The 15,000-nt window shown below is 42.6% G+C and overlaps 1 protein-coding gene across 1 annotated transcript in view; it reads right to left on the bottom strand.

The window, feature by feature from the left end:
• The window catches only part of LOC311048515 (pleckstrin homology domain-containing family A member 6-like), a gene marked incomplete at its 3' end in the record, with an annotated part of 40,973 nt that overhangs the window by 493 nt on the left and 25,480 nt on the right, over nt 1-15,000 (bottom strand). Inside the window, exons 2-5 of the mRNA XM_084061775.1 lie at nt 13,668-13,754; nt 10,109-10,238; nt 9,564-9,668; nt 8,584-8,656 (exon numbers count right to left, since the gene is read on the bottom strand). Of these exons, the coding sequence (XP_083917901.1) occupies nt 8,584-8,656; nt 9,564-9,668; nt 10,109-10,238; nt 13,668-13,754 (395 nt within the window). The remainder of the gene's footprint in view (nt 1-8,583; nt 8,657-9,563; nt 9,669-10,108; nt 10,239-13,667; nt 13,755-15,000) is intronic.

The raw sequence follows: 15,000 nt of genomic DNA on the forward strand, positions 1-15,000 counted from the left end.
ATTTGGGGGTCCTTGACTTGACTGAGGGGGTTAGGGGGTGGCTGTGCCGAAAAGACACGCATCAGAATTCAAATCACTGTCAGCACAGCCTAAACACAATACAACACACAACCCAGGTATGTGTTAGTCTGTTTATCTCCCGGGGCAACACAGTGGCAGTGAACTTAGTGCTGCAGCACCGCCCCCCCCCTCCCCCCACACACACACACACACACAGGCAGCGGTAGAAGAAGTACTCTGATTGTCTTTTACTAAACCATTTTCAAAATGGAGTCCCTATTTTGGGCACATCATTATAAGCAAAACGATTCGGGAGGATTCAAAAGTAATAAAAAAAACATTAAATAGGGGTTAGGTGGTTAAGTAAAAGTAGCAATACCGCTATACTGTAAGTCCTGCATTCAAAACTTTACTTGAGTAAAATAACTTAAAAGTATTCTTTATGCAGAATCGTCCATTTCACAATAACATTATTGTAATGCATTAATGCACTTTAATGTTGCAACTAGTAAAGGTGGGGCTGATTTTAATTACGCACTGCTGGGTAGCTTAACCTATAATCATGCATCGCCATTTATCTGAAGGTACATTTTGTATTACTAACATACATCTGCAAAGTATGTAAGTAGTAATAACTTAAGCTGTCATATCATTTTAGTGGAGTAAAAAGAACAATATTTGCCTCTGAGATGTAGGATAGTTAAATAGATGCGGTGCGAGGGTGCAGAATAGCTGACACCAACTCAGGACTCCTGGATCGCCATCCGCCACTACCTCCTATCCAGCAGTGGAATAGAAGTATCATAAAAACGTAAATATTAAAAGTAAATTAAAAGCACCTCGAAATTCTACTTGAGCACAATACTTGAGTACTTAGTTACTTTCCACCACTGCATATAGGCTCATGGCCACACATGAGCACACAGCTTCAAGCAGAGCAGAACGCTATAGGCCTTTGGCCTGAGATCTGGGAAAACTACTCTATGCATTCTAATATGTAAACACACAGACATACACAAACATACACACTGACATTAAGCCATCCATCACTCAACTGACAAGCACTGATTGCAACCGTGAAACTGAGTCAAATCTTAGAGTTATGTAAGGGTCAAAAACTCACTTGATAGTGGTAGATTCTTGAAAGCTGGCATAGATAACTGATACTATCCCTAATCCTACCCAATGTGTTAATCCTAAACCCTGATCATGCTGAGTGCTGTGTAAAGCTGGAAAGGTCAAAAATGACAAAGATCTGACCTGTGGAGAATACCACCCTGGGTTTGGAATGTACACAAACGTTAGATTTAGCCTAATCACAGCTATGCTTTTGAAAGACTATACCGGATAATACCTCAGACACTTTCTAAATATGTGCTATTAGGTTTAGTGAACACATACATACTTGTACATGCAGACACATGCGCATGTGTGTGTGCGTGCGCGCGCGCACACACACACACACACACACACACACACACACACACACACACACACACACACACACACACACACACACACACACACACACACACACACACAATGCAGTCTTCTCTGGTGAGGAGGACAACAAGCAGGCTTAAATAAAATATAACCCAGACAACAAAACGCCTTTTTCTTCTCCTCTGCCCATTTTTTGCCCGCTGCTCCTCGCTGGCATGGCAATCGCAGTGGTGAATCTCAAAGTCACACATTCCTGGCTCCCTCCCTCCCTATCTCTCTTTCTCTCTCTCTCTCTCTCTCTCTCTCTCTCTCTCTCTCTCTCTCTCTCTATCTCATACTCTCTTTCTCACTTGTCCCTCTTTTCCAAAACACAGCTGGGCTGGATAGGAGCTAGGGGAGGACGGCTGGCTGAAATAAACGTGTGTAGAATAGAGAGAGAAATCTACAAACAGAACCGATACAGACTTTTAAATACATGTGAATTAAGTTTTTACATTGAAAAAGTTATCTCTACATTATGCATATTATATATGGATTTTATTATAGAAAAAGTACAATTCTTTGGTTTGTATTTTTAAGTTTGTTTTCTTGTACCTTCTATATTTTATTGCAAAGTTGCGATGTTACACAGCTCTGTTTACACATTTCTGAATTGAATTGAATTGAATTGAATTGAATTGAATTGAATTGAATTGAATTGAATTGAATTGAATTGAATTGAATTGAATTGAATTGAATTGAATTGAATTGAATTGAATTGAATTGAATTGAATTGAATTGAAATCCCCAGTATGTGAGGGGACAAAGAAGAGAGAATGGGGAAGAAAGTCTGGGGCCACACATTAAGGCCATGTTAGTAATAATGATGGTGAGAGCGAACCACACAATTTCACCGCATGCTATTCATTTACACAGAGAGGTGTCAAGAGTGAGGGAGTGCGTCAGAAAGTGAGTCATACAGAAAGATAGAGATGGCATCAGATAAAGATCATGTCAAACAGAGAGGGCAGAGAGACAAGATATCTCAGCGAGAGAGAGAGAGGAGGGGGAAATAGAGGTGTTAGAAAAAGGTCATTAAATATGAAAAGCTTCTCAGAAGTTTCTAGTCTGTAAATCCTGGAGGGATTGTACTATTGAGTGTTCTGTGCTATTCTTATCATAGCAGCGCTTCTCCTGCATGTCCCTGTTTGCATACCTTTTGTTTATTGCCTGGGTCCCTGAGGCTTTTAAATGGGGCTATTCTAGGCTAGCGTCTCACTACTGAGCAACCATAAAAACACGACCACTCCATGGGCTCCTATATGGGCCCCTGTATCGTATGTTAACCACATGATGTTTAACCTATGTTCCTGTATTATCTAATTATCATTGGCATTTTAATGTAACTTAGATTTAGACTGACGAGTGTCAGCTGTTGTTTGTATGAATATTGTATGTTGTTTTATGTTGTGATGTTTTATGTGGACCCCAGGAAGACCAGTGACCACGGCAGTGGAAGAACGGGGATCCGAATAAAGAATTAACCCTAGCTTCCGTATTCTGGGCATGTCATAGTAGGCAAATATTCAGCCAAAACTGGCAAACATTTTGGTTAGGATAGCAGATATACAAGCTCACAACGCATTTTGGGCTTGCTTTGCTATTTTTGGCAAATAATGTAGGGAAAATTTGGTAGCCCAAGTAGCCGTAGGGAAGTGCAAGCCCCTGGGGATCCCTGGTCAACAAAGTTCATAGGGTTAAGAAGATGATTTTACAATAGGCATGCAAACTGGTTTGTTTCAAGATCAAATCGAACAGGAACATTATTTGTTGCGCATGGAATGAGAGGTTCTGGGCAGTGAAGGCACTGTATTTCCTTCTAACGTTTTTTTTAGAACAAGTTGAGCATGTTAGCATGCGTTACCTGACAAAGACCAGCAAGAAATGGTGCAAAGAAATTTGGGACCATAGGCGAAGTGTGCAGTTATTCTCTCGTTTGTTTCCATGCATAGCATGTATATTTGCATGGGTTTGAATAGCACATAATGATAAACAAATAAAGTTTGACTTTGAATACACACATACACTTGCGCAAACGCATACCTACTGTACACATAGTGCACAGAGGCCCACAACCAAAGAAGAATTCAACACCCTTATGCTGTCAAGCCTTGTCAGATTTGGGGTCAGAGTCAGGGTCAAGGTCTGGTCTTGATTGAACTCACTACACATTTGTTATTTTATAACCAAGTCAGTTGGCAGAAGCAAACAAAAATAAAACTGGAATCGTGATTTCTTCAAGATGTGACAGTCTTGTGAAATATTTCAGGGCTGAGGATTAGTTTTTTACTTTGAGTGATTTCTTACAGTGCTCAGAAAACAGCTCTCATAATTGATTATCCATAAAGCAAGTTGTTTCCACAGAAGTGAAAGCAGACTTTTCTCTGGAATTGTAAACTTCTAAAACAATAATTTTGTGTACGAGGATCTCTAAATTTTCACTTTGCTTTTCCAGGTGAACCGACAGTACAGTACCATGGACTCGTTGGAAAAAACCTTACTTGATTTGTAATAGGACATATAGGAAAACAGACTACTGTGTGGGGGGAAAACTGCCTGCTAGGGCCCTCTGGTGGTTCTGGGCCTGTTTCTGTTGGTTGATAGTTTAAGCATAGCTAAACCCACCTATGAGAGTAAGAAGGTTGAACACAAAGGTCAAAAACTTATGCCCACATTTACCTACAAACTCTCTCAAGACTCAAGAGTGCTCTTCTTTTTTTATGATTGATATTTTATTTAGCTTTTTCATTTTAAGACAGTGACACAACTGGAGACAAAAAAGAGCTCTCTCTCTCTCTTTCCCTCCCTGTTTTTACACTTGTCTGTCCTGTCTGACCTGCCTTCAGTCTTCATCCAGTTTATTGCTGTCCTTCACATTGGTCAACACGTGACTTGACCTGCATTTCCTCTGACTATCTCATCTAGAGAAGAATCATGACCTCTGCAACACACACACACACACACACACACACACACACACACACACACACACACACACACACACACACACACACACACACACACACACACACACACACACACACACACACAGTCACAAACAACTAGAGACAATGTTAACTCAGTCCAGTAGGAAAGTTTTGACGAGTGTTCATTCCTGCAGGCAGAACATAATCCCATATGTTCACTCTACCACACACACGCACACGCACACACACACACACACACACACACACACACACACACACACACACACTGAGCATCCTTATTGTCTTCTAACGTATTACTGTCAACAGATGTCCTCATAGTGTGTGTTCATAACACTTCCTTAGCCAAAGGCTGTGGGGCAGTACTCAACAAACACACCACATTTTTGCAAGCACCGCGCACACCGACTCATGTGCGCGTGCGTGCACACTCGCGCGCACACACACACACACACACACACACACACACACACACACACACACACACACACACACACACACACACACACACACACACACACACACACACACACACACACACACACACACATATAGACATAATAAGAAGCAAACTTATACACATTACAGCTTATAGAAAAAATGGCTTCAGTGCACATCATGGTTGAATGGATGAAAAGACAGAGATACAGTCTTGTCTTGTGGTACTTACTCATACATTGTTCCTATCTTAGAAGAATGCGTATGCTAATACTGTATGAGCTGTATTCATGCAGGGTGGGGATCTGTGATGTCACAATGCTTGATAACCTACATATTTCTAAAAACACACAGCTCTAATTACCTGCCTCCATGTTGGTGAATGTCCCCTGAGTGTGAGTGTGTGTGTGTGTGTGTGTGTGTGTGTGTGTGTGTGTGTGTGTGTGTGTGTGTGTGTGTGTGTGTGTGTGTGTGTGCATTTATTTCTGCGTATATACTGTACATGCACATTCTTGTATGCTCTTTGTTAACCACTTAACTCGTATTAAGTGGCTCGGCAGCGGATTTGAACCGGAAACACATAGAATAACTTCACACCTGTTTTCATTTCAAATCTGTTGCTGAGCCAATCAAATAGAGCTGTAGGAAAATGAACCGGAACAGGAAAGTGTGTGTGTGTGTGTGTGTGTGTGTGTGTGTGTGTGTGTGTGTGTGTGTGTGTGTGTGTGTGTGTGTGTGTGTGTGTGCGTGCGTGTGCGTGTGTGTATTAAGCCTACATCCATTAGGAATGTTTAACCCAAGTCTTTCTTCTCAGCTGTTGTGTAAATGTGGAACTGACATGATGAGATTGTCATGGCGTCACATGTTCAGTGTGCTATTTTTAGGCAAACAGAGGAAGAAAGAGAGTAGTAGTTCTTTACTTATTTTGAAAAATGTTAGAATTTTTTTATTGTAGAAAAGCTTTTGAAATAATAATAATAATTTAAAAAAGAGACAAAAATGGGGGGGGGGGGTAGTTACTCGCGAAATCGTTCCGCGACAAAAATGGGTTCCGACTCCCGACGAGTTTGGTAAACTGGCAGGAGCTTCAGTCACAGAGACTGCTGAACTGCGTTTCAATAAGAACAGTGACAAAAGTGACATCTACATTTCCATCTATGGGAAAGACATCAGTAAATAGCGTCAGAAATGGTGGTGGAAAGCACACATTCGATGAACAGAAGAGCAACTCTTCCTCGGGTGAGTGAGCGTGTCAGCGCAGGATGTGATCAGACTGTCATCAAGAACAGTCCCTCGAAAACTACATAGAGAGGAATGGTAGCCTAAAGTATGTTTGCGGTGCATAAGCCGCTCATTAGAGACAATACACTTTCAGAGCTCAGTGGTGTAAAAATTACAAAAAATGGGGGGGGGGGGGGGTTAGTTACTCTCATCTGCAGTGATGTAGAAAAAAGCAATATGGTGGGTGAGTCCATGTGTGGTATATACCATATACCAAGAGAACGGTACAGGCCTGAATGCTTAACCCCTACAGTAAGTGAGGGGGTTCGGTGGCTAGGGCGCATTTTCCTGGCATGGTTTGGGTCCACTTGTCTTAGAGCAGGGGTAGGCAACCGTAGGGCCAACATTGGCACAGGGGAGGGTGATTACTGCCACACTGGCTTAAGTATTATTATTTATTTATTTTATATTTTAAAAAGTGTTGTCAATGAAATGAAGTTCCTGTATCTGAATGTAAATAAAATCCTGCACATACTTCTACATTCATTCAAACTCATTACAAAATCATTACAATGTCCTTTTTTTTTCTTTTTTCTTTTTTTGGGTGGCCCACCGGCCCACTGGCCCAGCGGGCCACCGGGCATATGCCCGGAATGCCAAATGGCCAGTCCGCCCCTGGGTTTTATGAAAATGATTCTTTGTCTTTGCGGTCATGCGGAGATTTTGGACCAACATGTTTAGAGCACTCTCCACCACCATCATCAAAACAACAAATGAGGGAAAACCTTTTTTTTTAGAATGATGTTCCCTCCCTTTAGTAGAGTTCCAGAGATAAGCACAATCCATGCCAAGGCACATTGAAGCTGTTCTGGTGGCTTGTTGTTGCCCAACACAACACTAAGACACTTTTCCCTAATACATTCTTCTTTGTGTTGCTTATATCAAAATAGCTTTTGTTCAATTGAAAACTTGGTCCAAATCATAAAAATACAAAAATGGTATGCTTACTGCACCCACATCGTGCGTACATCCACATGGGCGTTACTTCAGTTTAATCTTGGCCAAACAATCTCACTCTGGCTTGTTTGTCAAAGATTTGTGTGTGTGTGTGTGTGTGTGTGTGTGTGTGTGTGTGTGTGTGTGTGTGTGTGTGTGTGTGTGTGTGCGTGTGTGTGTGTGTGTGTCACCTCTTGAAAACATTCTTTTCATCAAGGGTGCGAGCACGACTCCAACTCGTTTCAATATCACTGAGCTTTCTTAACCGGTGCACGTGCGTGTTTGTAAGTTTGTCAGTTGCATGTTAGGTTTCGCTTTTGGTTTGCATGTTGCAGTTAGGTTTCGCTTTCGGTTTGCATGCAGCAGTTAGGTTTCGCTTTCGTTTTGCGCGTTGCCAAATCATGTGCGAGAAACAAGCACCGGTGTTGCAAGGAACGTCTATACCCTCTTCTGTCTCTGTCTCCGATGTGCGGGCCAGGCTACTAGACGGGAGGGCCGCGTAGCGGCCCGACCCTCTAGTATCTTACAACGCTGATGAAGGCTTGACGCCGAAACGCGTACGTTGTTCTGTCCGCTCTGCAGTATACCATGCCAACTTATATATAAAAGTGCCTTAAAACCACTTAAATCCCAGCATCCTTATTGTGGGGAAAGCTTTCGCTGAAAATAGCCGATCGACAAGCTCACAACGCGACACGTTGCGTCGCATTGTGATTTTCAGCGAAAGCTTTCCCCACAATAACAGAAAACGAAGTATTGAGCCCTGAGGGACTCCGGTTAGCCATATGGGGTTTAAGTGGTTAAAGGACATTTCCGTGACTTCTGGTATTCTCTTACAGAGATTTATTGTAAAAAAAAAACTCGAACATTCCCCTTCTCAGCGCTGTTTTGGCTAGATAATTGTCAGTTTGTTAGTGCCTTTGGCAGAGTGGATGGCCGTGTGTTTGGTGTAACTCTTCATACTGTCATGTCAGTTTACTTTCTTCAGGTACATAGAGATACAGCTGGTTCTGGTAAAGAGTCCTGCTGTGAAAAGTGTGTCTTTGTGTCTGGTGCATCGGTAAATCTCCGGGAGACGCCGTGAGTCAGTGATAAACAATGTGGTCTTTGAATATGTCAGAGATGCTTAGGTTAGCTGGCGGCACAGTGGAGGTGTGTGTGTGTGTGTGTGTGTGTGTGTGTGTGTGTGTGTGTGTGTGTGTGTGTGTGCGCACACGCACGCACGTTGTATTAAGCACTGTGTGCCAATGTCTATCGTTGTGTGTTTGTGTGACCCATGTGTCTATTTGCATTCCTGAACTGAGCTATTCAATATGACTCATATAGCAAATATGAGATGGAAAAGTGTGAAATATGAGAGGAGAGGAGAGGAGAGGAGAGGAGAGGAGAGGAGAGGAGAGGAGAGGAGAGGAGAGGAGAGGAGAGGTGAGGAGAGGAGAGGTGAGGTGAAGAGAGAGAGAAGAGAAGAAAAGAAAAGGAAAGGAAAGAAAAGAGAACTAACCTTTGTAGTAAAACAGGCATCGGTCTGTGAGGACAAACCACCTCTTGTTCCACTGTTTCACCCCACTGCTGGCCTATAGAACAACAAATACACCATCATCAACATACTGTATATGTGAAGTATAACTTACTCAAAAGACAATGATCTCTCTGTTCTCAAATACGGTCAGGAACATTACCATTAGCTCTGGAGACTGGCAGGTTTAATGCCACTCCGGAGGAAGAGAGATACTGTTTACTTTGTGGACTTGGTGAAATTGAAAATGAGGTTATTTTTTTTTGCTTTACTGCCATAAATATGATGATATAAGAGAGGTATTTGTCAGTAAGATGTCTTCTATTTGTGGTGATTTCCTTGAGTTGGATGATTATGAAAAACGTATGATAGATATGATATGTTTCAGGAGAGGGGTTTTTGTTGTGGCACATTTTATTTGTCAAGCTTGGGAGAGAAGACAGAACACTCTGTATAATTCTGAGCTGTAACTGAATGCATTATGTGAATATAAACATGTTGTAAGCGTAAAATGGTGTCTTATAAACGCATGAGGGTTGGGCACTTTGTGTGCAGGACACGAAAATAAAATAATCAATCAATCAAATATACAAATAGAGCAACAAATACAGTACATGTATAATCATCAACTAGATTAATAACTAGAACAGAAGTAGAGCGCAGAGGTTTGTTTAGGATGGACAACTAATCTGAGCTTTATGGTTTATGAATGAATATATGGAGTTAATCTAGTTAATCTAGTTTATTTTCTTTTTATCTGCATATTGACAGCGCAATCACTGATTTCACGTTCCAATCTCGTTATGGATTATAACAGCCACAATTGTTTCTCAAGCGTAACTGCTGTCTTTGTAGAAAACACAGATCTGTGGTTCATGCCAGTTCCAAACATGAATCCACCAAATGTTCCATTAATTCAAATTTAAAGGCAATTATTTCAATCGGTGTTTCAGGAAATGACTCACCTGCTTGTACAGCCATCCTTGTTTAGCCACCTCAGCCTTGGGGTTCCTCCGCATGGAGTTTGAGCGCTTCCCAAACGTAGCCGCTTTCCTCGGGGTGCGCGAGGACTTCATAGAGGGAGGAAAGACGAAGAACAGAATAGTGAGGTATAGCAAAGATACGAGTGAATGAGAGCGTGCTGGATGGACGCTAGAAGGGAAAGGCATTCACTATAACACATATTACAGTATGTGTGAGCACAATGTGGATTTTTTTTCCTTCATCACTGTTCCACCGATGATATCTCTCTCTCTCTCTCTCTCTCTCTCTCTCTCTCTCTCTCTGCATGCGCAAGTGCATGTGTGTGTGTGTGTGTGCGCGTGTGTGCGCGTGCGTGTGTGTGTGCGTGTGCGTGTGCGTGTGCGTGTGTGTGTGCGTGTGTGCGTGTGCGTGTGTGTGTGTGTGTGTGTGTGTGCGTGTGTGTGCGTGCGTGCGTGTGTGTGTGTGTGTGTGTGTGCGTGTGTGTGCGTGTGTGTGTGTGTGTGTGTGTGTGTGTGTGTGTGTTTACCCGTGGTGTGTAAGGCTGGTCCTCGGGGGACAGATCTGACACCATGTTGGTGTTGTTGGCGTTGAGGTCGGTCGTGGTGCTCACAGGTCTGCTGCCTCCCACCTTCACGTTCATATCCAAATCACAGCTCCTGCACACAGACAGGATTCTCAATACAAGTACAAGTACACCTACACAGCACACACAGACATGTCCCATGAGAATGATACCTCAGATGTGAGAACAGGCAAAAAATAACAACTTGATTTCACTCCAGTCCTGTCTACAGGCATGTACTGTACGTGCACACATAAGACAAAGGGGGGGGGGGCTTAGGCTGTAAAAAGTGCCCTCTCCAGACCACAGATTCAGCATTTACTTATGGTGAACCCTCTCCATGCTGTACCCGAAGGAAGTATTCAAGAGAATTGCCTTTTCCAAACTCTCCTGAACTTAATGCAGTATTTCATGTTGAAAGAATTGCTCTCTGTGCAGAAATCCATGCTGTACGCTGCCTCTCTAGTAAATACTTGATTAGCCTATACTTAGTTGAGTGTGGTGTTGCACACTGAAAATAGACAATCTACAAGCTCACAATGCGTCCCGCTGCGACGTGTCATGAGCTTGTATATCGGCTATTTTGGGGCAAGAAGAAATTCTGCCCAAAAGTGCCCTTTAAGAAACGTCAGCCCCTGCCCCTCTAAGATTCTCTGCAAGTCCCTGCCAGTCTAGTCCAGTTCAATCATATACAAATCCCCCTGGTCAAATCCAGTCTAGTGTAGTCCAGTTAAAAAGTTGGTCTAGATTAGGTCAGTCTAGCTCTACCCTAGTTCAGTCAAGTCAAATCAGATCCAGTCTTACAGTATCTAGTATGCTCAAGTCCAGTAAAGTATACTGTATAACCCACTCAAGTTAATTGCAGTCCAATCCAGTCTCAAATTGTCCACTCCAGTCACCTCCATAGCCCAATCAAATCAAAACCAGACCAGTCTAATCCTTCCCAATCTAATCCACTCCAATCCATTTCAAGGTTGTTTTTTATGTAGGGTATCGATTGTAGCATGTTGAGCAGTGAGGGCGACAGTCTGGCCAGTGTAGATCAAATATTCATCAGTGGGTAGAGAAATGCCTCGCTTCCATTTGCTATCAATTATCTTGTTAGCGATTTTTCTACTGATTACATTTACAATTAATCAACTAATTAAAATTAATTCACGTTTTTGTATATATATATTGTATATCAACAAATCCATTTACAACATCATCTTTATTTCATACTTCATCGCACAACAGTGATATACAAAAGTAGTGCAGATCTACAAGCTTACAACGCGTGAAATCGCGTCACGTTGTTGTGATCTGCTATTTTCACTATTTTCTCCCCTGGTTTCTCTCTCTCCCTCCCTCCTGCTCAGTTTATTGTCCAGTCTGTTTCTCTTGCTTTCAACACCCATTTGTCTTTCTCTCTGTCCATGTGTCACTATGATAAATCTCCCCTCTAAAGCAGAACATTTCACGCACTTCATATGTCTCTACTATAAATTTGTCGCCGTCAGGCAGAAACCTTGTATCTCCAAATTTCAACATTTTAAGTTTTGTCTTATGCCCTTTACTTCGTCACACAAGAGTGTCAAACAAAAGTAGTGAAACTAGCCGATCTACAAGCTTACAACGTGTGGCATCGCGACGCATTGGGAGCTTGTAAATTGGCTATTTTCACTATTTCTGAAGATTTTCGTTCCATTTCCTGAAAAGTAGCGGTTTTGGACATACAGTAGGAGGTTTCCACCCGACATCGACAAATTGTACTTGGCAGCTATTGTCCTCCTAGCTCTCCGACTCACTGACTATGAGTTGCTCTGGATGTCTGCTCAATTGTAATTGCTAGAAAGGAAGGTATTTACTGTATTTGTAACTTTCTTTGGATTTTTGCTGATAGAATCTGAACAAATACAGTGTGATATTGGATTTTGGTGGTGTATAAGGAGAAGCAGCAATACAAATACACACACTGCTCTGTGTATACAGTATATTCATTCTTTATCGCTTTCTGTCTCTCAGTATCTCTCTCATACACAAACAGTCTCTATATAACTACCGTAGTTAATCTATTTCTGTCTGTCAGTTACTCACTGTCTTTCACACACACACACACACACACACACACACACACACACACACACACACACACACACACACACACACACACCACACACACACACACACACACACACACACACACACACACACACACCCACCCCCCCCCCCCCCCCCCCACACACACACACACACACACACACACACACAGTGCCACAGTGACATTGTGCAGGACACTGACATAACTCCTGATGAGGCGATAGTAGAGTGGGTCAGCTCAAGAGCCCTCTTCTAACAAGAGCTCTCTCTCTCTCTCTCTCTATCTCTCTCTCTCTCTCTCTCTTTTACAACATGGAGCAGTGAGTGTGTGTGTGCGTGTGCGTGTGCGTGTGTGTGTGTGTGTGTGTGTGTGTGTGTGTGTGTGTGCGTGCGTGCTGCTTGCTGTAGAGTACGTTGTACTACTGTAGCTCAGTATAAACAGCTATGAAATATAGTCTTTAAGAAAATATAGCATATTATATTTACAGTAGGCTATATTTGGATTTATTATTTTGACTGTGACCTTGACTGTAAACTTGGCCTTTTCACCCAGAAGTTAATCTTCTCCTGGGAGCAATCTATTCACCCACATTCATGAAAATCTGCCCATTATGTTCTTGAGTTGTTCTTTACAGACAGACACACAGACAGGAGTGATATAGACAATACCCTGTTACAAGGTTTGGCAGAGATCTCCTGCCCCCCAGAGGGCTGGAGCAGAAAAAGGTGGTGTGCAGGGTCTTCAGCTCCACTCAGTATCTTAGAAGGAGGAACAGCACTGCATTGTCAGACTTTTCCAGTGAAGCCATGGAGAATGCACTGTAAGCATTCTCCATACGGATCTAGCCCAAGCCTTGATTACATTTAGAATCATTGTATACTGCTGCTATGTGGCAAACTGCGACAGTATGCCACATAACAAACTGTCGCAGTTGCTGGCGGCCAAACCACTGGTCAGCCTCAGCTCCACCTGACCATTTTCAACCAGTCACATATTAGTCTCCTGTAGCCAGACGATTGGCGATCTCCGCCGTCTGTCGAAAGCCAAATCCGGTATAGGGGTTAGAACACAAACCTACGCCTACTGCTTTGGAAACCAATCCTGATACTACCCCAATATGAAGGACCACCCAAAAGTCTGGTTCTGCAATGCAGTTATTTTCATCCCAGTATTGTCTCCACCCAGTTTTAGCCTTACAATGTATTTAGATGGATCTGGTGACATCTCCGTCTCATTAAAAATATTTCAATTCCAACTGCAGACATGTGTGTATTGGTGTGGTGTATATTGTAGAGTCATTACTGCAGATATGAATGTATTGGTGTGGTGTATATTGTACAGTCATTACAGCAGATATGACTCGTGTATTGGTGTGGTGTATATTGTACAGTCATTACTGCAGATATGAGTGTATTGGTGTGGTATATATTGTACAGTACTTACTGCAGATATGACTCGTGTATTGGTGTGGTGTCCTCCAGCTGGATGGGGCTCAGTGCTTCTCCAGCTGGTCCACTGGGGTCATTTTGACTATAAGAGAGAAGAGAAGAGACAGCATTTGATTGAATGTGAATGAAATATCTTCCAACAAGACAGTATACTATCATCACTTGTTGAATCGCTTTCAAAACAAGTCAACAACTCCCATTCCAGCCTGATCGCCAGAGAATGAGTATACATTGCACGGATTTGTGCACGTCATTCCGTGCATAGTCGCCTAGAAACCCCCAAATTCCGTGCATATGTACGGGGAGTCCCACGGTGGGCGTAACCAGTCGCAACCCGGAAAAAACAGGAAGTAGAGCAGTCCCCACAACAAAATGTACGATTCTGTGCCTATCGGTTCATAACTCAAACGGCGCTGAGTAGGCTCAAGGGAATGTCGCAATGTTCAGGACGGCAACTCGCTCGCTTTAGCTCGCTCGGTGGTCCTTCACACGGCGACAATTCCCTTGAGACTGCGCGCCTCCGAAATGGTTTAGTCACAATGGGGGAGATGCGAGGCGGCTATGCACGGAATTTGTGGTTTTCCAGTAGTCTATGCACGGATTTTGAGAAACGTTGAAAAATGTTCAATGAGAACGTTTCCTCTGGCGATCGGGTTGCCCATTCACGTGCAATCATGTACAGTATTCATTCAACAACCTCACATACGGTACCGGCCACAAACATACGCAAACAGTGCAGAACTCCACTTTTGGTGAAAAGAGGCAAACATTCAGCGAAAATAGTTAAACATTCGGCGAAATTAGCAGATCTGTAAGCTCACAACACGTTGCAATGTGACATCTTGTGCGCTTGTAGATCAGCTATTTTTGCTATACTTTTGTGTGATGAAGTAGGGCATTATACGGAAAAAAAACAACTAATATCTTATCTTATAATAATGGAGATAAGAGGTTTCTGGCCGACAGCAACGATATCACATCCTACACATTAACAGTTATCAACCTAGCAATGTCATTTCTGAAAGACAAGCACACGGGTTCCTACAGCATGTATTTTATCATGTATTCAAGCTGTCACATATAGCAGTCAATGGATGATTGATTGTGTTGGTCACTGACATCACAGCCACAGAGCACCTGGTCAATTATCCATGCATTAGGCTACTGCATCTACTGCATGCATTATTCAGAAGACGAAATAACTCAAAGTCGACGTCGTACAATAAAAAAGTGTGTGTGAGTGCGTGCGTGCACGCGTGTGTGTGCGTGTTTATAGTAAGTGTGTGTGTCCTTAAAGCGGGTGACATTTAGTACAGGCACAGACTGTG

The sequence above is a fragment of the Gymnoscopelus microlampas genome (genome assembly GCF_963454915.1).
Source record: "Gymnoscopelus microlampas genome assembly, chromosome: 7".
In the NCBI taxonomy this organism is placed as follows: domain Eukaryota; kingdom Metazoa; phylum Chordata; class Actinopteri; order Myctophiformes; family Myctophidae; genus Gymnoscopelus; species Gymnoscopelus microlampas.